General features: G+C 50.2%; 1 protein-coding gene across 4 annotated transcripts in view; it reads right to left on the bottom strand.

Annotated features, from left to right (window-relative positions):
* RASGRF1 (Ras protein specific guanine nucleotide releasing factor 1) overlaps window positions 1-21,441 on the bottom strand; it is a 109,179-nt gene that overhangs the window by 62,797 nt on the left and 24,941 nt on the right. For 3 of the 4 annotated variants that reach the window (XM_063091332.1, XM_063091330.1, XM_063091333.1), the window contains 3 exons: window positions 14,723-14,870; window positions 6,292-6,384; window positions 3,583-3,836 (listed from right to left, as the gene is read on the bottom strand). In XM_063091332.1, coding sequence (XP_062947402.1) covers window positions 3,583-3,836; window positions 6,292-6,384; window positions 14,723-14,870 — 495 coding nt within the window. Of the gene's footprint in view, window positions 1-3,582; window positions 3,837-6,291; window positions 6,385-14,716; window positions 14,871-21,441 lie in introns of all 4 variants that reach the window. The other variant, XM_063091331.1, reaches the window with a different exon arrangement.

The following is a 21,441-nucleotide window of genomic DNA, read 5'->3' as shown; positions in this document are numbered from 1 at the left end:
GTTGAATGAGCGAGTGGATGAGTGCCCCTGCCTCACGGCCTGTAGTTTTCTTTTCTCATGTCTTTGGTTTTCATGCGAGGGTAATGCTGACTTTGTAAAATGAGTTGGGAAGTGTTCACTCCACATTAGATTTTAGTTTCATTTCTTGTAAGTGCATTATTGCAAAGCACTTGGGATATGTGGGGTGCTGGGCTTTGTGTTAAATGCTTTACACAGACTCTCTCACTTGATCTTCCAACACCTGTAAGAGGCAGGTAACATTCCTGGGTCAGCCTTTTCTGATGACCACTAGAGTCCATATTTTGAAGGTCTTGAGAACTGATCAGGCTGCCACTCTTTTGACTGAGATCAATGAGATTATACTAAGATGCGCAACAACTGACCTTGGGCCCACTGTACAGAAGGAGAAAGGCCTGGTGGGGGCTGGGCAGGGCATCAACAGAGGGGGGGAAGCTGGCTCGGTGGTGGCCACCTTCCTGTGCAGAGCTTTTCCCCAGACCAGGACCCTATCCTAAGTCTGCCTGCTCCTAATTCAAGCCAAGCCTGGGGGTTCTGTTGTTAGAGAGGGACTCTGTATCCATAGCAAGAGAGCTGCGTTCTTGGGATGAAATGAGAGGTTACCTAGGGAGATGGAGATTTGTAAGCCAGCTTCTCAGGCCCAGGGCTGTGGAGGGAGCAACTGGTCCCTGTTCCAGGCAGGTGTGGGCACTACCCCGGGAGGCCCTGAGAAACATCACATCCACAGTGTCACTAATTCAGAGATGAGGATCTTACAGGCTTCTCATTAAACTACCCTCTTTGATGTTTGTCATCTGTCAAAGGGTTACCCCTCTGGATTCTTACCATGATGGGGAGCTCATTACTTTTTGATATTTTCTCCTCTCGTTCTATGAGCCTTCAGTTACCCAACACCCTCAAGGCACCAGGAAAGGGTTCTCAGATATACATTTGCCACTGGCTGGCAGGATGGGACAGCGAGTTTGAGGCAGTCATGCCTGCTAGGCCCTCCAGGCTCACTAGCTTCCTCCTTGGCCTCTTAGCCTCCACTCTCCCCCTTCAATCCCCCCCTCCACGTGGCAGAGGGGCTGAGCTTCCTGAAGCAGACCTGACCATGACATTCTCTGTTTGAAATGTTTGCTGACTCCTTCCTGCCTCCAGGATCAAGTCCCATTCTCAACCTGGGGCCTTTGTACACACTATTCTCTCTGCCTGGAAAGTTCTTTCCTCCTTTTGCAAACTCTCCCATGTCCTTTAAGAACAAGCTCAGATACCACCTTCTCCAGGGAGCCTCTTTGGTGGTTCCTGTCACATTTCATGGTAAACATCTTGTTGACTATCTGTCCCTGATGGTGGGTTCAGCAGGCAGCCAGGCACTGTGTGCCACTTTGATCAATGAATGAGTGGATGAGTGCCCCTGCCTTTGGTGGGGCCACTGCCAACCCCTTCCTCCTGCCCCTAATCACTGCTGGGTCCCTACCATACACACTGACTTGTATCGACAACAGGCAGAGGAAAAATAGACTTGGGTAAATCTATCCATATGTCCTGCTGACGGACTCATAGGTATATCTTGAGGTCTCATATCTGTTTTTTAAGGTCATTGTGGAAAATACCATCTTCATGAGAAGACAAAAGTCCCCCTTCCTCCCTCCCATTTGTTCTCAATTAAAGACATTTGACCTGATCCATTTAGTTCTTCAAGGAAAAAATATAAAATCATGTTGTGATGTTTTTTTCTAAACAAATTTTGAACAGATGCTGTGAAATGATTAACCAAAGATTCCAGGTTAAAAGAATTCCATTAAAGATCAATCAGTGCAGTATAACAAAGTTACAAAAGATAAATAAACTTTTGTCTTTTAATGATGATGATAAATGGTCACCAAAAGTTTGCAATCATGGCCTAAAATGCAAGAAAAGTACAGACAACACAGAAATATAACAACGCTTCCTGAAACCGAGATTCCAATACAGACAGTCCCCCATGTTTATCTCAAGTTTCCTATTTCAGCAGCATCAGCAGCACCTGCAAACTTATTGGAAATGCACTTCCCTGGGCTCCATCCAGACCTACAGATGGGCTCCTGTTCGAGAATCTGACAACCCAGTTGAGCTGTCCAGAGTTTACTCAGGAAGAAACACATTCTCCACATTTTTTAGCCAAACTCTGGGTCACTGAGTCTAAAAAAATCCAACTGCAGTTTCTGAGAGTAAATATTACTTGATTTCACAAAAAGATAATATTCGTTTTCGTTGTTTTAGTTAATGCATAAAAGCGTTTATTTAATGTCTAAAAACTGTGTTCAACATGTACATTAAAAAGCAACCTTGTGAGGCCCAGTGATTCAGCTTCTAGATGGTCACATGAGGCCAAAAGCTGCTCCCCTCATCCTGCCCCCTCTTCTGTCTCTCTCTCTTCCTCTTCAGCCTCCCATGCCTCATCCATGTCCATGGTGTCAACCCTGTCCCACACCAATGATTTCAGCTTCTTCAGTCCAGTCTTTCTTCTGGGCATCAGACCCACATCCTGCTGCCTCTCCCATCTCCTCAGGGGTGTCCCATTGGCCCCTCAAACTCACACCACACTGGCAGAGAGAGGGGGAAGGGGAAGGCACAGGCAGGTGACCCTGGGTCCTGAATTCCCAAGCACAGGGCAGGTTGGGATTAAGGAAATGACCGAATGATGAATATTTTAAAAGAAATGCAGCTGAATGAACATGCAAGGGCACACCATGATTTACTTTAATTCCTAGATGAAATCCATTTGTAAATAACACTCTGTTTATGTCTTCATTTCTGTTGCTTTTATCTGTTTACACAGTTTTATCGTCCACAAAAAACTCATTTAAACCATTTCGTAAGACAATCCTTTTAAAAAGAGGTTGACAGCAGATGAGCAGCCCATAGCTCAGGCCTTCTAAAGTACCACAAATCTCATATTAATGCCCTGAGCCACCATCTGGGAAAAGTGACTGTTTTTCAAAGGCATGTGGGTAGCGTGGCACAGAGCAGAACTCTAAGGAGCCTAAGAATTCTAAATTTGAAACTGTTCTCCAGGTCATTATAACAGTATCAAGATAAAATATATTTTATTTAACTTTTTTTTTAACCTCGATTTATAACTTTTAAATGTTGAAAGCAGGGTTTCTCACCTGAGGCACTATTGAGATTTGGGGTGGAATAATTCTCTGTTGGGAGGTCCTGTCCTGTACACTGTGGGATATTTAGCAACATCCCTGGCCCACTAGATGCCAGTAGCAATCTCCCCAAATTCAACCATCAAAAATCTCTCCAAACACTGCTAGTGTCCCCCGGGGGCCAAAAGTGCCCCAGTTAAGAGCCACTGGTTTAGACCTATGCTATGTGGGCCTCCATTGGTCCTCCCGCCCCAGGCCCCACAGTTGCTGGGGCTGGCGGCTTCTAGCCACGTGACCCTGGGCAACGTCCTTCTTCTCTGGGCCCCAGTTTCCTCATCTGCACTTGGCGGAAACTAGACGAGGGCCTCAAAGTCCTGCTCAGCGCCTGGCGGCCAGTGCTCGCTAGTCTCCTTCCTCCCCTTGGCCAACCGCGGGGCGTGCTCACCTGTTCAGGAAGATGCTGCTGACGTCGTCGTGCGTGATGGGAGGCTTCTTGGAGCTGGCGGCCATCCGCAGCGGGCGCAGGAAGTTGTTGACGAGGATGTGAAGCTGCTGCACGTACTCGGCCTCGGCCTCCAGCATGCTGAACACCACCTGGTTCCTCTTGCGCATGCTGTCGGCGTGGGGCGACCGGATGTAGTCCTGGATGATGGTCTTCCACTTCCGCCGGCACAGCCAGCCCCGCAGGAAGCTCTGCACCTGCGCATCGAGACCAGCCGGAGAGGCTGCTGATAGACGGTCTCCGCCCCTCCCGTCCTTTCAGGCTGTGAGCACCCCAAGGGCAGGGACCGAGGCTTTGTCATCCATCCTCTATGCTGGGCAATAGTGAAAAGAGCTCATGTGTGGACCAGGCCTGGCTCTGCTGCCTGCCTGATGCCAGGCACGTTGTTTGGTGCCTCTAAGCCAATTTTCTCATCTGTTAAATGGGGCTAATGAGATGATGGCTGGACTGAAAAGTATGGCCCACGGATCAACATCTCTGAAGAGCTTGTTAGAAATGCAGACTCTCAGGTCCTGCCCCAGACCTCTGCATTTTCACAAGTTCCCTGGCTGGTTCTAGAAGCATTTACCGAAGGCAGAAAACTGTGGCCCCAACTTTCCTAAATGGGAGGTGGCTTGAGAGTTGAGGTTGCCAGGCTGTGCTGGGCACAGCTCACACCTTGTCTTGTCTAACGATCTGCCTGAAAGCCCAAAAATTTCAATTAAAGCTCGTCTGGATAGAGGGTGATTATCAAATTGAACAGAACAGGGAAAATTAGTTAATCTCATGCTTGAGCCTCATCAGGGGCTTCTGAGTCCTGGCGCCTGCCTGGAGCTTCTCCTCCTGACTCAGTGGGGAAATGAATGCAGACACTCAGCTTAGCTGTCTTGCCGCGGGGCTGCATAGAGTGGCCTCATATTGGCAAGAACATGGAAGGGCCTCAATTCACATACCCACAGATCGTTTTAAGCTGCACAGGCTTCCACTCAAGGGGCCATCTCACTCCCATTCCTACTCCTGAGCTGTGTGCAAGCTCATGGTCTGCAGAGGGAGGGACACTGGACAGTCGGAGCAAGGGCACTGGCTGGTGCTGTAGGGGTGGGGAGGGGTCTGAGGTCATGCAAGTACAGCCGTCCAGTTGCAGATCTGCTGGCTAGGATGTGTGCGTGGAGTAAGACCTGACCCGAGGCCAAAGAGCTGGGCTTTCTCCAAGAAGGAGGGGCTTACTCTGAGGCTCCAGGAGGGTGAAAATAGAACCATGGGAGGTGGATTTCAGCTGGCCTTGAACAAAATGTTCCAATCAGAGTGGCTGCTCAAAATGGAGGGTGGTGGGAGGTTCAGTGGGTCCCAGCAGAGAAGACAGGCCAGGATGTCCCTGCTGGTTGGGACTTGGCTCAGACCCGGGTGGCAAATCCCAATGCCTGGGGTGGCCTGGAAGGTTCTATAGATGCATGAAACTGGCTGGGTGGGGATGCAGAGGGCAGCACCCCCTGCCTGGGGCCAACTGTCACCATGTGCATACGGGACAGGAGGTGGCCAGGGGCTGCTGGGCTTTCCGCTTTTCCAGGAGGTGGTGTTTCCCAGGGACCAGGGCATGGGCTCTGGAGCTGTGCAGCCAGGGTTTGAATGTCACTCAGCAAATACTCAGCTATGTGAACTTGGGCAAGTTACTTTGCCTTTCTGTGTCTCAGCTTCCCCATAAGTGAAATGGAAATAATAATAAAACCTCAGAGGATTTTAGTGAGCATCAAATTAATCTGTGTAAAGTTCCTAGAATAGCGTCTGGCACATAGAAGGTGGTTAAAGAATGTTAGCTACTTCTATTTTTGAGAAACCAGAAATCCAGATTTTTGTGTGAAATGTTTAGCTTTTAAAGCACTGGCAACAAATTAAAAGAAAAAAACATACACAAAAAACCGTGGCTGAAAACCCCAAACACACTGGCAGGCTGAACTCGGCCTAGGGGATGCGAGTTTGCAGTTTCTAGTATGGATGGCATCAGGGTCCTTTTGTGCTCGCAAAAAATAGTATTCTCTGGTTTCACTGGTTTTTCTCAGCATGAGTCAGGCTCCTCTGCCTTGGGCCTGGCAAGCTGCAAACACAAACCATGCTGCCAAAGTGGCCATGGCACTGTCACTATCCTAGGTATTGGGCAGATCTGAGATGTCTGCCCCTTCTGAACTCTAATAGGGTAAAAGTAGTGGAGTCTTATAAAGGCTGGGCTCCCATGCTGAGGCCTGCTGGGGACTTAGGGGCAGTTGTGAAGGTGGTGTGTGCATGACGGGGGAGGCAGGCATGTAAGGGAATGACGGTGGAGAGGGGGTTGGGGGTCTTGGTGAGGCTGCATGGCACTGAGGGAAGCTCTCAGCGGAGGGTCCCAGGGCCTGGGCTCCTGTCCTGGCTCTACCCACTCCTTCTTCTAGAGAAACTCAGTTTCCTTATCTATAGAATGGGGCTGAACCACCCGAGCTCACAGGCATAACCAGAGGAAATGGCCTGAGAGGGTGCCGTTCAGAGGGAAGGGGCTGTTGGTTCTGTTTTTGGAGCTGAGGTGGGTGGGCAAGGGGGTGTTATGCTCTGGGGGCAGTGGGCAGTACGTGGACACTGCTGACCCTGGGCTGGCTCTCTAAAGAGAAAGCTGTAAAGTGGGCTTCCCAGAGGGATGGTACAGACCTTCTTGATTTTCTTGATGTCACTGTCTTCATCATTGGGGGTGACAGTCTGGGTGGACTGGATGCGCTCATTGTCCTTGAGCAGGGAGGCAATCTGCAACAGACACAAAGGTCAGCTGCTGGGAGGGGCACCAGCTGGTGGCCAACAGGCACACGGTGGCAATTGAGGGCCCTGCCTCTTCCTTCCTGAGAGCCAGTGTTGCCACCACTTGTGTCCCCTGCTCTGTGCATCTGGGTCATGGAACCAGACACGTCCTGGACATCTATGACAGGTGAGTGCTGTGCTGGGGACCGGTCCACCTGGGTTCTGGGCCGGCTGGGCTGTCGACTTGGCGCAAGCTTGGCCAGGCCCTTTTGCTCTCGGGGCTGTAGCCACCTCATCTGTAATCCAAGAGTTTTGCCCTAAATCTACGGTCCTCCTCCCCATTCCCCAAACTACCAGTCCCTTTATTTTAAAACTTTTATTGTGGCAAAATATATGTAACATAAAACTTACCATTTTAACCATTTTTAAGTGTACAGTTCAGTGGCGTTAAATACATCCACATTGTGCTACCATCATCACCTTCCATCTCCAGAAAATTTTCACCTTCCCAAATTCGGTACCCATGAAACAATAACTCCCCACTCCTCCCTCCCCTGAGCCCCTGGCAACCCCCATTCCACCCTTTGTCTCTGGCTACTATGGGTACCTCATATGAGTGGAATCACACAGTATTTGTCTTTTTGTGACTGACATATCACTTAGCATAATGTCTTCAAGATTCATCTACGTTGTAGGATGTGTCAGAATCTCCTTCCTTTATAAGGGGCCGAATAACATCCCATTATATGTATAGACCACATTTTGTTTATCCATTCATCCGTTGATGGACATCTGAGTAGTCCCTTTATTTTTTCAAACAAAACTGTACCTGGATGTAAATCAGATAAGAGCAGGTGGCCCGGGCTGAAGCCCCACTGGCTTGGCTCTCCCCTTCCTGGGCAGCCCTGAAGCACTCCTCAGGACTAGAGGTCTCTTTGGAGCACAACCTGGAAACTGCTGGCCTAGAAAAATGGGACAGCTCTGGGAATGAATATTTGAGCTGCTCTAAAAATCTCCACTTGCCTAATTTGGGGATCATAGAGGTTGACATAGCTGCAAGAAGAAAACCAGGGCGTGGTGCCCAGAGAAGGAGCACCTGACACCGCGCTGTGGCCGGTGGCCTCTAGGACTCCTCAGGTGGACAGGCCAGGGATGTGTCCTCCCGGGCAGGGCTTGTTGCAACCACTCGGATTCTGCGAGATCTTGTTTTGCATCCTGTATCAGGGCTCCCGTGGCACCGCGGACTTTCCTGTGAAAACACTGGCATTGCCTATTTACTTTTCTGTCTCTGCTGAAGGCTCTGTGGGAGAAGGGACTGCAGCTGCTTCATTCACTAATGTGCTTGGAGTCTAGCACGGGCCGGGCACTCAACACACTTGTTGACTACATAAATAAGTGAATTGAAAAAAAATCAGGGCAGTGGCAGCAACAAACCTCAACCACAGGAAAACACTGCAGTAACTAAGCCCCACACGTCTAAAGATAGCAGCTCAGGGGATTCTGCAAACACTGCCACAGAGCTGGGTGCTGCTCCCTCTTCAGAACACGTGGCTTTGTCCCCTCAAGGCCACTTGCTGAACTGAAGAATGAATGGGCTATCACAATGGAGTGCATGGAGCACTTTGAGAGCAAAATAGAACAGTTACCCGCTCTCCACTTCCTGGTTGCTAAAATTACCCCAGCCTATGCTCGAAGAGTGGCTGAAAATATCTAACTGAGAAATATTCAGTGTGGAGATGGGCTTTTTCTTTTTTTTTAACCTCCCCTCCACTTTTTTTTTTCATTCTCTGAGGACATTTGTACATTGAAATAAAGACTGATTCTTTGATCTGTATTCTAAAGGGCTAAGGAACACACACACACACACACACACACACACACACACACACACACACACACACACACACGCGAGCTCTTGGAGAGCTCGCAGATGTGGGCACGCCCAGTCAACGACTTCACCTTTGGCCTGATATTATACCACCTTGCTAGTCTGCTTTCTTTGCCTGTTTTGGGATTTGCACATAGCACTTCTTTTCTCTTTAGGATGGTGATGTGTGTGACGTGTGTGTGTGTGTGGGAGGGGGATAGTGAGGAAGTGTCTGTATTTAAAACTTATGGTGCTCTTCCCAGAGAGAGGCATTCCAGGACATCTACTCAGCAGGGACCAGGACAAAAAATAGATGCAATTAGGTCAGACACTATGCTACATGAACAGGCAACACTGGCAGCTTTGGAGTCTTTATTTAAGGATCTGGCTGGGCGGGCAAAGCTCTGTAGAGTTATAAACCTGGGGACCCTGCCAAAGTCTTGGGCTATGGCCCATCCCTGCAAGGAGACTATCAGGAGGTGGTGGGAATCCTGGCGTGGAAGGCTTATGGATGCAGCCTTTCTCCAACCCTGGCCAGTTCTTTCTGGAACCAAACCATTAGCTTTGGACCCTGGTTTGGTTGACATACAAACCCTGTTCCATTGACCCTTGTCAATGACAGCCATGGGGAGTTGGACCTTTGACTCACACCCCACCTCTGGCTGCTTGACTCCATACTTGGCTCAGTGCCTGGCCCCTACCCACCCTCTGCCTGCCACCTGCAGGCCGGCTCTCTTTTCCCATCAGAGGCAAATCCTCGCTTGCCACAGCCCCTTGGGCCACTGTGTATTGGCTCCCACCCCATCCTACCCCCGTCTCTGGAGATACTTTCTTTAATCCAGAATGTGTTTAGTCAGTACAGTAATTGATGGTGAAATTAACCCAAGTTTTTTCCTTTTTGTTTGCAGCAGCCAAGGTTTTACTAAAGATCTCTGCATTTCCTGCTTTTCAAACAGCTGCCACAAAACTCAGCTCTCTCTCCTTCCTTCTCACATCCCCCTGGCCCCTTCCAAGCCCAACGGGCACCTATCTTGTCTCTTCCTGCCAACCCCAGCAGCGTGTCCTGATGGTATCTTTGGGTTGGGCACTGTGCTGGGCACTGGTGATACAAAGCTGGGTAAGTCAGATCCCTTTTCTGGAAGAGCTCCTAGCCTGAGGAGTCAGACATCCACAGAGGTGACATAATCCAATAAGGCAAGGTGAGAACAGGGGTGTGTACTCACTGCCATGGGACAGCTAAACCAGGAAGTGGTAAGGGCTTCCCAGAAGAGATTTTGAAGGACAAATAAAAGTCCAACAGGTGGTCTATGGAAGGAAGGGAATTCGAATGGAGAGGATGATATGAACAAGGGCACAGGGCGTGACAGGGTGTTGTATGCTGGGGCAGCAGGTGCTTGGGGCTGCGGGGATGGCAGGAGGAGAGATGGGAAGCAGGGCCCAAGCATGGAGGGAGGGCCCTGGTGAGGGAGGTGTGGGGTGGGGGTGGGGGGTCAAGGCCAGCCTTTCCTACTTCTCTCAGAGCAGTCTTCTGGTTTACCTATTTTATATAGTGGGGTTCCATGTCAAAGTACATTTGCAAAATTCATTCCGAGGCTCAGTTTTTGTTTTAAACCTTAAAGATCCCTGCAGTTTCTTCAGAATCAGCCTCGAGGAGTCTGAGTGCTTCCATGCCAATAAAATATTACGACTATCTGTAAACTCCTATTCTCCCTTTAGGGCCTGTCTTAGCTCTCCAAATTTACTTCCAATCACAAATGGGAGAAAAATAGCTACTAAAAAAATGAAATAATGCCAAACTGAGCATTCTAGGAGGGGGAAGGATTCTTCCCAGAGGTAGATGTTCCCTTTGTTTTAGATGGTTCCTTGATGGGGCTTTTTATTATAGGAGAAGAGGCCTGAAGGATGGTTTAGATGTGAGAGAAGAGCCTAAGACACAGGTGGATTGTTTTGCTTAATGAAGTTACAGCTGTGTGGGCATGATCTCCTGTTACCTACAGAGATTGCTGGCCAGGGGTGGGTGCTACAGCATTGGGGGGCCCAGAGGGCTGGCTTCACGATGTGAACCTGTGCAGTCACACAGAGCCCCAGGCTTAGAAGGGCCCAATGCCTGGTTTAAGCCTCCACTATTGCTGTCTTGAAATTCTTAAGGGCCCCACATTTTCAGTTTGTATTGTGTCCTGCCAATTATGTAGCTGGTTGTAAAAGAAGATGCAGACAATGGTATAATGGTATATGCTTAATGACCAGCTCTCTGAAATACTACAAATGACCTGTAGTATTTGCCAGTTCCCATGGTGTAAACACTCCTACCTTGGCCCATTTCAAGCTACCAGGGGTCGGATAACCAGTGAGCAAAATTCTTGAAAATTTAAGTTGGCTCTCGCAAGTTGGAATGAGCCATCTCTAGCACACCACTGGATACAGGGCAAAGGTCTTGGTAGAGAAAGAGATTATGAACAACAACAATAAAATTGGCACATAGGAGTGTAGGAGAGGTCAGAGTGAAAACAGGAGGTGGGTGACAAATCCTCGTAGCAGTAAAGTCTGGGTGACCTGAGAGCTTCTATTCATTCTTAAGTGGTTTTGTTTTAGTAGTGCACCCATTGTATCCAGGACTTTTGGGAGAGACGTACATACAACAGCCTCTGTTGTGGGGCTTGAGGACTGAAGGAAGGGGCACTGTTGAGTAGTCATTAAGGCTTTTGTGGATACTCTGGTTCTTTTCCTTCTTGGACATGGCAAGATTGTATTTCCCAGATCCTCTGAGGGTGGGCATGGTCATGTGACTTGCTTTGTCCAGTGAAACATAAGCAGACGTGTCATGTGTTATTTGCCAGGTTCCTTTCCCCTGCCATGTAACTGGTGGATTTATTGATGGTGGAAGCCCCATTGGCCTGTGTCCCTGACTCTGGAGTGGGGATTTTGTGGATAGAGTCAGCAGAACTCACAATGAACACAGTGTGTGAGAAATCAGCCTGTGTTGTTCTAAGCCACTCAGATTTGGGGGTTGTTTGTTACTGCAGCATAACCTAGACCATCCTGACAGATATATTGTAGTAAGCACCCAAGGGGTACAGAGCAGTCAAGTTCTGTGGGAAGTGGTGTGATAAATCAGGAAAGCAGAGTCTGAAAGCAAGAGGCAGCCAGAGGAATGTAAGCCCCTAGAAATCCTCAGGAATATGTAGGCTGGGGAATTATAGTGAGCTTTATTTGGCCATCAGAGGAAAGGTGGACTGTAAGAGTGTGGAGCCATCCAGGCAACACTGTCGTTCCCTAACATGCACCCTGCTATCAAGCTTGTCTCCCCAGTGGGGAGGGAGGAAGTTGTGGTGGGGCAGGTGCAGGCTTTAAGCCAGGGGATCCAGCGCTAGAGATGGGTGACTTTGGATGAGTCCCTTCCTCTCTATGGGCCTCAGTGTCTTCAGATTCCTCCTGGCTCTGACATTCTAAGACCCTTGATCTTCATCACTGGGTTCGCCAATCACTTACCTGGCTCCTCAGTGCCCCCTGCCTACCTGATGGTTACTTCTCAGAAATGAGCTCTGTTTCTACCTTCCTGGAGCCCATTCAGAGCCAACAGATGCCTCTGATGCACAGGATTTGTGTGTGTGTGTGTGTGTGTGTGTGTGTGTGTGTGTGTGTGTGTGTGTGTGTGTGTGTGTGTGTGTGTGAGTGTGTACGGGGAGAGAGAGAGAGAGAGAGACTACAGCCAGAAAGCTTTACCAAGCTGGTCTTTCTTTCAAAAGCTTCTTTAAAAAAATCTTTTGCCCTACAGGGTAATGCACTCAATTGGAAGCATTGCTCCAGATTCCCACCAAGTGGGCCTCTGCTGCCATTTAGAGACACATGCACACACACACACACTCACACACACATGTTTGCTCCTGACTGACCTGCTTTCTGCTCCTCAGAACCACAGTGGGCTCTGCCCTTTGCAACTATACCCCTTCTCTGGCCTACAAATCCCTGCAATCTTGCAAGGCCATATGTGCAACGTGAACCCACACTCGCCTGGGCTGTAAAATGACTTGGGTTCAGACTGCAAGCTCTGTTATGCTCTACCACAAAGAGACCTGACAGGTACAAACTTCCATATCCCTAATACCACAGAGCCTGATGGCCATTCACCAAGGCCTTATCGAGCAACTACTATGTGCCAGGCCAAAGGGAAAGAGTGATAAAGGACATGGTCCTGCCTTCAAGGAGTTGCCACCAGATCAGGTGAGATGACAGACACACATGGAGCAGGCTCTAATGTGGCGTGCCATGTGTTGGAAAGCTATAGGAGCACACAGCAGGGAGTACTCAGCAGGGAGCATGCTCTGAGCAGGAGTCCCCAAGGAGAAGGGGTTTGAGCTTGGCAGGATTTCACTATGTGGGAAGCATGGGGATGAGAGGGGCATTCCAAACAGAAGCACAGCATGTGCGAAGGCTGGGAGGTGGGAAGGTGCATGGCTGTGGAGCACGGGCTGGTGCCAGGAGTGACAGGAGAGGAGGAGCTCAGGGAAGAGCAGGAGGTCATGGGTTGGTGATCTTGTCTTGTGAGTGAATAGATGAACGAATGACACCTGGAAATCCTTAATCGCCCTAATTATCTGGTACTGGGGCCAGACTCCTTCCATGATCCCGTACGGGGGCTCAGCATGGACTCAGGGATCTGTGTTGGGCCAGGATAGATCCCAGGGGTTGTCTCTGGAGTGGGATTGATCCCAGAATGAACTAGTATGTTGGAGAGGGGACAGCCCTGAGCCGGGCTCCAGGAGTCTTGTGGGAAGAGGCTATGAGTAAAGACTGGCAAGCAGACAGGAGACCTGGGTCCCAGTCCACCCTACCACTCCCCAGCTGAGTGAGCTTGGGCAGGTGCCCTGGGCTCTCTGAACCTGGTTCCTCGTGGGAAACACAGGTTATTGATTCTATTGGGATGGTTGTAGGGACTAAGGAAGCATGTCACCAGGCTAGAGGAGGTGTGTTGAACCTGGAAATTTGGATGAACCTGAAGTTAAGTTGCGAGTTGATGTTACTCTTAGTTCAGAGCTTTGCTGCTGCGAGACAAGGTAGCATTGGTGGCTTTAGGTCTTTGAACATTCTGGGCAGAGCTGCATTCGCTGGTGCATGATGGGCTCCTATGCTCAGAAGGCTCTGCACTTGGGACTTCATGTTCTGTGGTCAACATCTTGTAATTCCTAAAGATTTTCCTTTTGAATTGTGGTTTGTAAGTGCAGTCTGATGGGACCATGAGACACGCTCGGGACTTGGGGCCTGAGCTCATTTATTCCCGTCCCCTGCTACCTCCTCATCACCCTGGGTGGGTTCTTGGCTGCTGGTTCCCCACACCTTGGCACCCTGGGCCCCAAGACCTCTGCTCTCCTCTGCCTGGGGCAGCAACTGTGTTGAGTCAGCTGGGGAGGCTCATGTTCCACCATCAGCCTCCACCCTCAGTAGGGGCCTTGTTGTAGGTGCAGGATGGGATCCAGTGGGTATGACATGGTGTCTCGGGGCAGGGCAAGGTGACAGCACCCCGCCCCAGGCTGGCAGCACCAAGGTGCAGTAGGTGCGTGACTCAGCTGGGATGTCTTGTGCACCCCAATCCAGGTACTGAGTGCATCCTGGCAGGGGGGTTAGGGAGGTGGAAGGCTGGGGTTGGGTGCTGCCTGTCCACATGGGTTGGGGTGGTGGGCTGTGGGAGGGGAGACTGACTTCCCTTGCCCCGACCTGGGCCTTGCATTCTCACCCTGCATGGGGACCTGCAAATCATGTAGCCAACTGGTTCCACGAGTCTGTTTTCATTTCCTCTCCTCAGCTCAGAGTCCATAGTCCTTGTGTGATGTGGCCAGATGGTTCTGAGCATGCTGGTAAGGTGAGGAGGTGAGAAGTGACCAGATCATTCTGCAGTGCAGTGGGCAGTTAGTGAGGTCACCTAAGGGACTGAGAGCCAGTGCTTCTTAAATTTATGTAAATAAAAATCACCTGGGATGTTGTTAAAGTGCACATTCAGGAGGTCTGGGGTGGGGTTGAGATTCTGCATTTCTAACGAGCTCCCGGTAAAACTGATGCTGCTGCTTCATGGACCACACTTTGAGTAGCCAGGCTCTGGAAGGCTTAACCTCACCAAGCGTGGCCTCCAGACTGCTGCCGCCTGGTGAGCCCCCGTAGGAATGCTCATCACGACAGGCACAGGGGAGGGCTGCCTTGGAGTTGACCTGGAGCCCACATTCCAGTGACCTACCAGCAACCCTGATCTTCCAGGGTCTCAGACTCCCCACTCCAGGTTGTAGTTGCTAAATTGCAGAGGTGGGATTTGAACCCAGTTTGACCATGGGACCTTCCCACTCTGCCAGTATCACCACATTTTAAGTTTGGAGGCTGTGGTTAGGAGCTAGTCCCCCTGTCTGCCATGTGCCCCCAATCCTGGGGTTTAAGGTGTTGGGTCTGGGGCCTGGGCCCCTGGCCAGCTTCCTCTGTGCCCCCAGCCACAATCACCTCTGCCTTCAGTCGCTCGATCTCGATCTCCCCGTCCTCGATCTGCTGCCGTAGCTGCTTGGCCACAGTCTTCTCTGTTTCCACGATCTGCAGCAGATGCAGGTACTTCTGCATCAGCGCTTCGTGCTCTGTGGCCAGGGTCCTGTAGCTGTGGACAGACGGACAAATGGACAGGGCAGGTAAGATACTGCCTCCTTGTCTCCTGATGATCTAACCAGGGCACCGACCAGAAGTGGAGCTCACCCACCTAGCTGCACTTAGCAGAAGGTCCCAATTCCCAGATGCGGTGGCTGGGACCCTCCATCTGGCTGCAGAGGCTGCTGCTGATCCTCCAGCCCAAACCCGTCTCACAGTCTGACCTCTGCTTCTTCCTGCTAATCCGGTGCCTGCTCACATACACACACTCTCTGTCTCACTCCCTTTCACTCTCTCTCTCTCATTCCTTTTTGTGTGCTCTCTCTCTCTTTCTCTCACACACATACACCTCCCTCTGGGGCTTTGCATAGCTAGATCTCCTGTCTGAAACATACCTCCTATCCCCTTCCTGCTTGGGTTAGCTCCATCCTCTTTCCTAGGCTAGCGCTGGGTTCCAGTTGAAATGCCACCTCCAAGAAGCCTTCCCTGGTCGCCCCCAGACTGTATGGGGTGTTCCTGCAGCACCCTGGGCTTCTATTCCCATAGCAGTGGCCACACTGATGGAGGCTTCTTGCTCCTCTATCCCCAGGGCCTGGCAATGTCTAGCACTAGAAGGTGCTCAGTAAACATTTGCCGCCTGGATGGATGACTGGGTAGGTGGATGGTTCAGGCCCTTCAGGATATACAGAGGAGAGTTGGCGATATATGTTCGGGGACATCTGAAAACCTGCATAGTACACCTGAGTGCCAAATAGCCATAGGCTGTTAGTGCTGTAAGATTGAGGAGGCAGCTAGCAAGGACTTGTAGTCAGGGAAGACTTCCTGGAGGAGGAGGTCCCCCTCTGCCCTGAGTTGGAGCCCAGGCTTCTGACTCCAAACCCCATGCTCTGGGCACGTCCCCATCAAAGAGCAGCCTTGGGTGGAAGGCTTGTAATGGTCGGGGGGATGGGGGGTGGTAATTGACAATGGAGCTGGATAGTTAGGTGGCACCAGATCAGAGAGCACCCCAAAGGATAAGCAGAGGTTGGAAGTAGTTCCAGCGTTTGTGTAAATTAAAATGACACAAATTTGCAGAGCATCAGAACAGGGGTGGAGATAGGGACATGGAAAATTAGCAAGGCCAGAGAGCCTGAATGACTTTCCCAGGGTCACCAGGCTCCTGAAGAGAGAGCCCAGTCCCCTGTGTTCCAGGCCTGGGCCTCTCCCTGACACCCCACAGCACAAGCAGGGCCATCGAAGGTGTCAGAGCTGGGGAGAAACCTGAATCCATTAAAGCGGGCAGAGAGGCTCTGAGTAGGGGACCCCAACATCCCAGGGAGAGGTGCCCATCTGGGGGGGCCAGGGCCAGTGACCTTGAAAAGTAGGCACCATTTGGAGGGAAGGTTTACAGCTCCAGGGCTGAAGCTCCAGTGGGTGGTCCTCTCTGTCCCTGGCCTGCCCCGTCCCCACCCCACCTCGCCCTTTCTCTCCCACATCCCCAGCTTCCTCCCCACCCTTGCCCTCCCCTCTCTCTGATCCAGCAGAGCCCTGTCTGTGAGTCAGTCCTATGCCACCTTCTCCCCCTCCTCAACCTCACACCTCTCTCCCCGCCCCTGCCCTGCAGGCCATTCTGTGGAAGTTCTGTCACCCCCTGCCCTGCCCCCAGCACATCCGCACTCTCTCTAACTGGCATCTAGTGTCCTGGTTGAGGCCCCCACCAATCCAGTCTGCCTGGGCTCATCCCCAGCTCCCACCCTAACTAGGTGATACGACACTTTGCCTCTCTGTGCCTCAGTTTCTCCATCCATAAAGTGGGGATGATGACAGCACTCACATCACAGAGTTGCTGTGAGGATTAAATTAGTTGGCACACGCCAGGTCCTGTTCCCCACACCGAGAATGCACTGTGTGCCTGTCAGGGATCGCCCCCAGCCCTGCCCAAGTCCAGGGGCCCATCCCTGCCCGCCTCAGTTCCTGTCCTTCAGACACTGCGTTTCTCCTCTGGATTAGATGCGCCCTGCTCCACTGCCACATTCGCCCCAGCACATAGAAAGGCTGAAGTCACTCCCCTCTGAGAACAAAACTAAGCTGTCCTCTTGACCTTCCTTCTGACTAACTCCTACCTCTTCTGTCCAGTGAGGACAGAACCTCTGGCAGTGAGGTTTGCTTAGAGAGCAGCTCACTCATCGGTCCCATGTCCTCTCTTCCACCAGGCAGCCTGGTGTTTGCCACCAGCACCCACAGGAACTGGGTCCCTCTGTGGGATCACCTGTTACCTCCTATCTGCTGAATCAAGGGACACTTTCAGTTCGGCATTTTCTGACATGGTCTTCTAGCTACCCCGGACATGGCTAGTTAGCGAGGGCCAGGTGAGGGAGGCTGGTTTATGTCACAGACACAGGAGCAGTGTCACACAAGCTCACTAAGCTTCTAGGATCCTCATGGCAAGGTGGGACAAAATTTGTTTCCCTACAAACCACAGGGAGCCACAGTGGGAAATAACTTTGCAATGTGAATGGGGCTGTACCAAGGTGGTAGTGGTGGTGGGGACAGGGAAACTGAGGAGAGCCCTGTCTGTCCCCTGATGGTATTGAGGGGTGCTTTGTAGGGGAAGAGGCCGACACCAGCTGTACCTTGACAGGTGGGAGGGCGTGGCAGGGCAGAGCTGTGACAGCCCAGGCAGGGGACAGCCAGAGCAAAGGCAGCACTGTGGGCATGAGCATGAACCTGGAGAAAAGACCTGACCCAGAAAGCACATCTACGTCCTTGCTCTGTGCCTCCTTTTCAAGATAAATAACAAGCTATCAGAAACAGGGAATTCTTTGGTTGGCGATACTATTGGATTAAAACTGGGACTTTGTGCTTCTCTTATGAAGACAAATATCAGGTTTTAAAGTTTTTCCAACTTCCCAGGAGACTTAATTGTCTTTACTTGTGAAGGAAATTCAGCAGAGAGCATGAGGGAGTCTGTTTTCACATCATTACCCCTTCCCCCTCTCCAGGGTGTGGAAACTCAGCTTCTTCATTAGTCTGTCTTACCAATGCCACTGGCCCGATGCTTCAGAACAGGAGCCAGCCTCACACGCAGGATGGCCTGCTCGCCTCCCTCCCTCCCCCTCCCTCTCCCATCTTCCTCCCTCCCTCCTACCCCCTCCCTCCCTCCTCCTCCCTCCTTCCCCCTCCCTCCCTCCTCCTCCCTCCGTCTTCCCTCCCTCCCTCTCTTCCATCCAATAAAGATTCATCAAGCACCTCCTTGTGCAAGCACTGTCTTTATAGACTCACAGGTTCTCAGAGCTAGAAGGGAGCTCAGGAATCATGAAAGGCTACTTGTCTCATTTTATAAATGTAAAACTGAGGCCCAGAGAGGGGAAGTGACTTGCCCCAAATGATGATCAATTAGCGTCAAAGCTGGAGCTCAAATCGCTCCAGCCCCTGACAATGCATTTCTACACTCTGTAGTCATTTGGTCATCTAGTTGGTGCATAGTTCTCTTCACCGAAACGTGGACTATAAAACACACTGGGTGTCACATTTTATGCACTGCTGTATATATACACACACACAGAGGCATCCCATAATACTACAATATTATACATACAGTGTGAGAGAACATTGTGTCTCTACGTGATATTAATACACTACAGAGCTTATTTTTGAATATAGAGTGTATCTATTACGTATATGTAAATAAAAACTAAATTAGGAATATGTAAAAATACTTAATACTCAGTATGGCTACGGAAGAGAACCAGTCTCTCCTTTGACACCCACCCACCCACCCACCCACCCACACACACGCGCGCACACACACACGCACACGCACACACGCACACACACGCACACACACGCACATGCGCACACACACACACGCGCACACACACACACGCGCACACACACACACACACATGAGGTTCACGGATGAATAAAGCTCATAGTTTATAGTCCCTTTAGTCATGTAGCCAGCTCCCCCAGGTAAGAGTGTGATGGCTCACCCTGGCCCGGGTGCTGCTCACCGAGCCTCAGCTCAGCCAGGATGGCTGACGATGGCTGTTCTAGGAAAGATGACTCAGTTTCCCTTACCAGTGACCATCACTGTGGATCTCCCCACCCTCCAGGCTGAATGGGAGATATTCCTCTGAGGCCAGTGGTTGACCCAGACACCAGATCTTGGTGGGAAGACAGACAATCAGCACATTCCATCGGTGTCCCCCTGGCTTCCAAAAGGATGATGCAGGGAGAGGTCTCTATTCAAAGGCCAAGTGGTGTCCATTCACCAACTGCCCCTTTTTTGGGGCAGGTAGGCTTCTAGTCTGTGTTGAATCTGCATTACCTGGGAGTCACAGAGCCCTCAGCTGGGAGAAGGATCTGGGGCATTTCCACATACACTCAGGCACCCATCCCCTGTGTGACACTGGGTCTCACTGTCCATGTTTGTTAAATGGGGCTGAAGGGACATACTCACTGGGTTGTCGTAGGAGCAGCCAACACACTGTGTGAAAGAGCCTGACAGACTGCAGGAGGCTGTGCAGTAAACAGAGGTACCCTCAGATGGGCGACACTCTCGGGCAGGCTGTTGGAGGCCCAGGCAGGCTTGGCAGGGTTTATGTCCATCAGATTATTATTATTTTTTTGGCTACTCAGAACCAGTCTTCAATACAGTGAATTGCTTAAAAAATGACTGTCCTCTCTCTGTGGTAGGCAGGATTCTAAGACAGCCCCATAACTTCCTGCCCTGCCCTGGTGTGCGTGCTCTGCACCATACTTGGGACTAGGTTATGTTACATGGTAACAGTTGACCTTAAGATAGGGAGATTATCTAGGTGGGTATGACCCAACTGCACGTGTTCTCTCTGGCTGGTTGTAGAAGGGGCCGTCAGAAACCCAAGGCTGAGAGTTGTTGGCTTGGGGAAGGAGGAGACCACCCCTCCACTACACCACAAGTTCCCTCATGCCCCTTCCCAATCAATCCCCACCACAGAAGCAACTGCTTCTTCTGATTTCTATCACCACAGGCTAGTTTTGCCTGTTCTAGAATTTCATTTAACTGTAATCAAATAGCATGTACTAGTTTGTGTCTGTCACTCGGCATACTGATGTTGAAATTTATCCATCTTGTTGCATGTATTTGTAGTTGATTCCTTTTTATTGCTGAGCAGTATTCTATTGCATGGATGTCCCCAGGTTTGTTTATACATTTGCCTGTTGATGGACGCCTTGGCTATTTTCTGTTTTGGGACTGTTGTGCATTAAGCTGCTAAAGACATTTGCATATGAGATTTTTGTGGACATTTTTCATTTCTCTTAGATAAATACCAAGAAGAGGAATTGCTGGGTCACAGAGCAGATGTATATTTCATTTTTTAAGCAACTGCCTAATAATTTTCCAAAGTGGTTATGCCTTTTTACACTCCCGCCAGCACCGTATGAGTTAAGGCTGTTCCACCCTGTCTCCAACATCTGGTATTGCCAGACTTTATCCTTTTAGCCATTTTTTTATATAGGTATTGGTATTTCATTGTCTCTAGAAAATGTCTGTATTAATTGACTTTCTAAACCGATGTAGTCCTGGTTATCAGAATGTATAACAAATTAGAATTCTATAATGTTTCAAAGCCCCTTCACATAATTTTACTTGGTCCTCAAAACAACCCTGTCGTTGTTTCTTCTTTCGTGCTGTGAAGACTGAGGTCCAGTTGCTCCCCCTGAATGTGGGTGCTTCGTCATTCAATTTCATCCTCCATGACACCAGCAAATTCCTTTCCAAATCGTAGCTCTGATCATGTTACTCCCCTGGTATAAAACCCTCGATAGCTCCCCACTGTTCCCAGAGGAAAGTCCAAACATTTCAGCTGGGTATTCAAGACCAGTTATGGTCTATTTCTAACCTCATCTACCTCTGACACCCGAACTCTACTTCCCAGTGGGGTGAGTTGGGTCCTGCTGCCCCTGACAGTGCTCAGCTCTGCCAGGGATTGCTAGCTCTGGAGCCACATCCCAGCCCACACAAACCCATCATTTCGCCCAGACCAAAAAGGACTCAGTCCAGCTTGGAGCCCCTATTTTCTCATTTTGTCTTTTGGCTTTTTCCCCCACCTGGCCCAGTGAGTCTCCCTCTGCAGAGGAGCACGTTCTGCTGGAAATGAGGGGAGGAGCAGGTCTAGAATGCCCAAGGCTCAGATTTCAGAGAGGTTTAGAGAATTGCAGTCTCTAAAAGCCCAGACAGAAGAGAGGACTAGTTCATGGCCCCATGGCAAATTAGTGGCTGTGTCTGGATTAGGAGGACCCTGGAGGTCTTAGACTTTGGTAACAAAAAACCCTTTCATCAAACCAAATCATACTTGGTTCCCTTCACATAAAAAAGGAACTAGTCTGGTGCTGTGGACTTACAGAGAGAGGGAACATTCCTAGGGCTACATAGTGGAGTCAGGGTGAGGGCGAGGGAGGTTGGGAGATAATTGCAGGGAGATGAGGGGTACAAAAATAATTTCTGGTAAGGGGTATGCCCCCAGTATGAATCCGGCCCTCACATCATGGGCAGGAGGGGTGACAATTAGCTTTGTATCTCATGAATATTCTTAATAATAATAATAAAAAGGAACTAGTCT

The sequence above is a fragment of the Cynocephalus volans genome, chromosome 3 (genome assembly GCF_027409185.1).
Source record: "Cynocephalus volans isolate mCynVol1 chromosome 3, mCynVol1.pri, whole genome shotgun sequence".
In the NCBI taxonomy this organism is placed as follows: domain Eukaryota; kingdom Metazoa; phylum Chordata; class Mammalia; order Dermoptera; family Cynocephalidae; genus Cynocephalus; species Cynocephalus volans.
The sequence above is the reverse complement of the archived record's forward strand: the minus strand, read 5'-3'. Positions and strand labels throughout refer to the sequence as shown.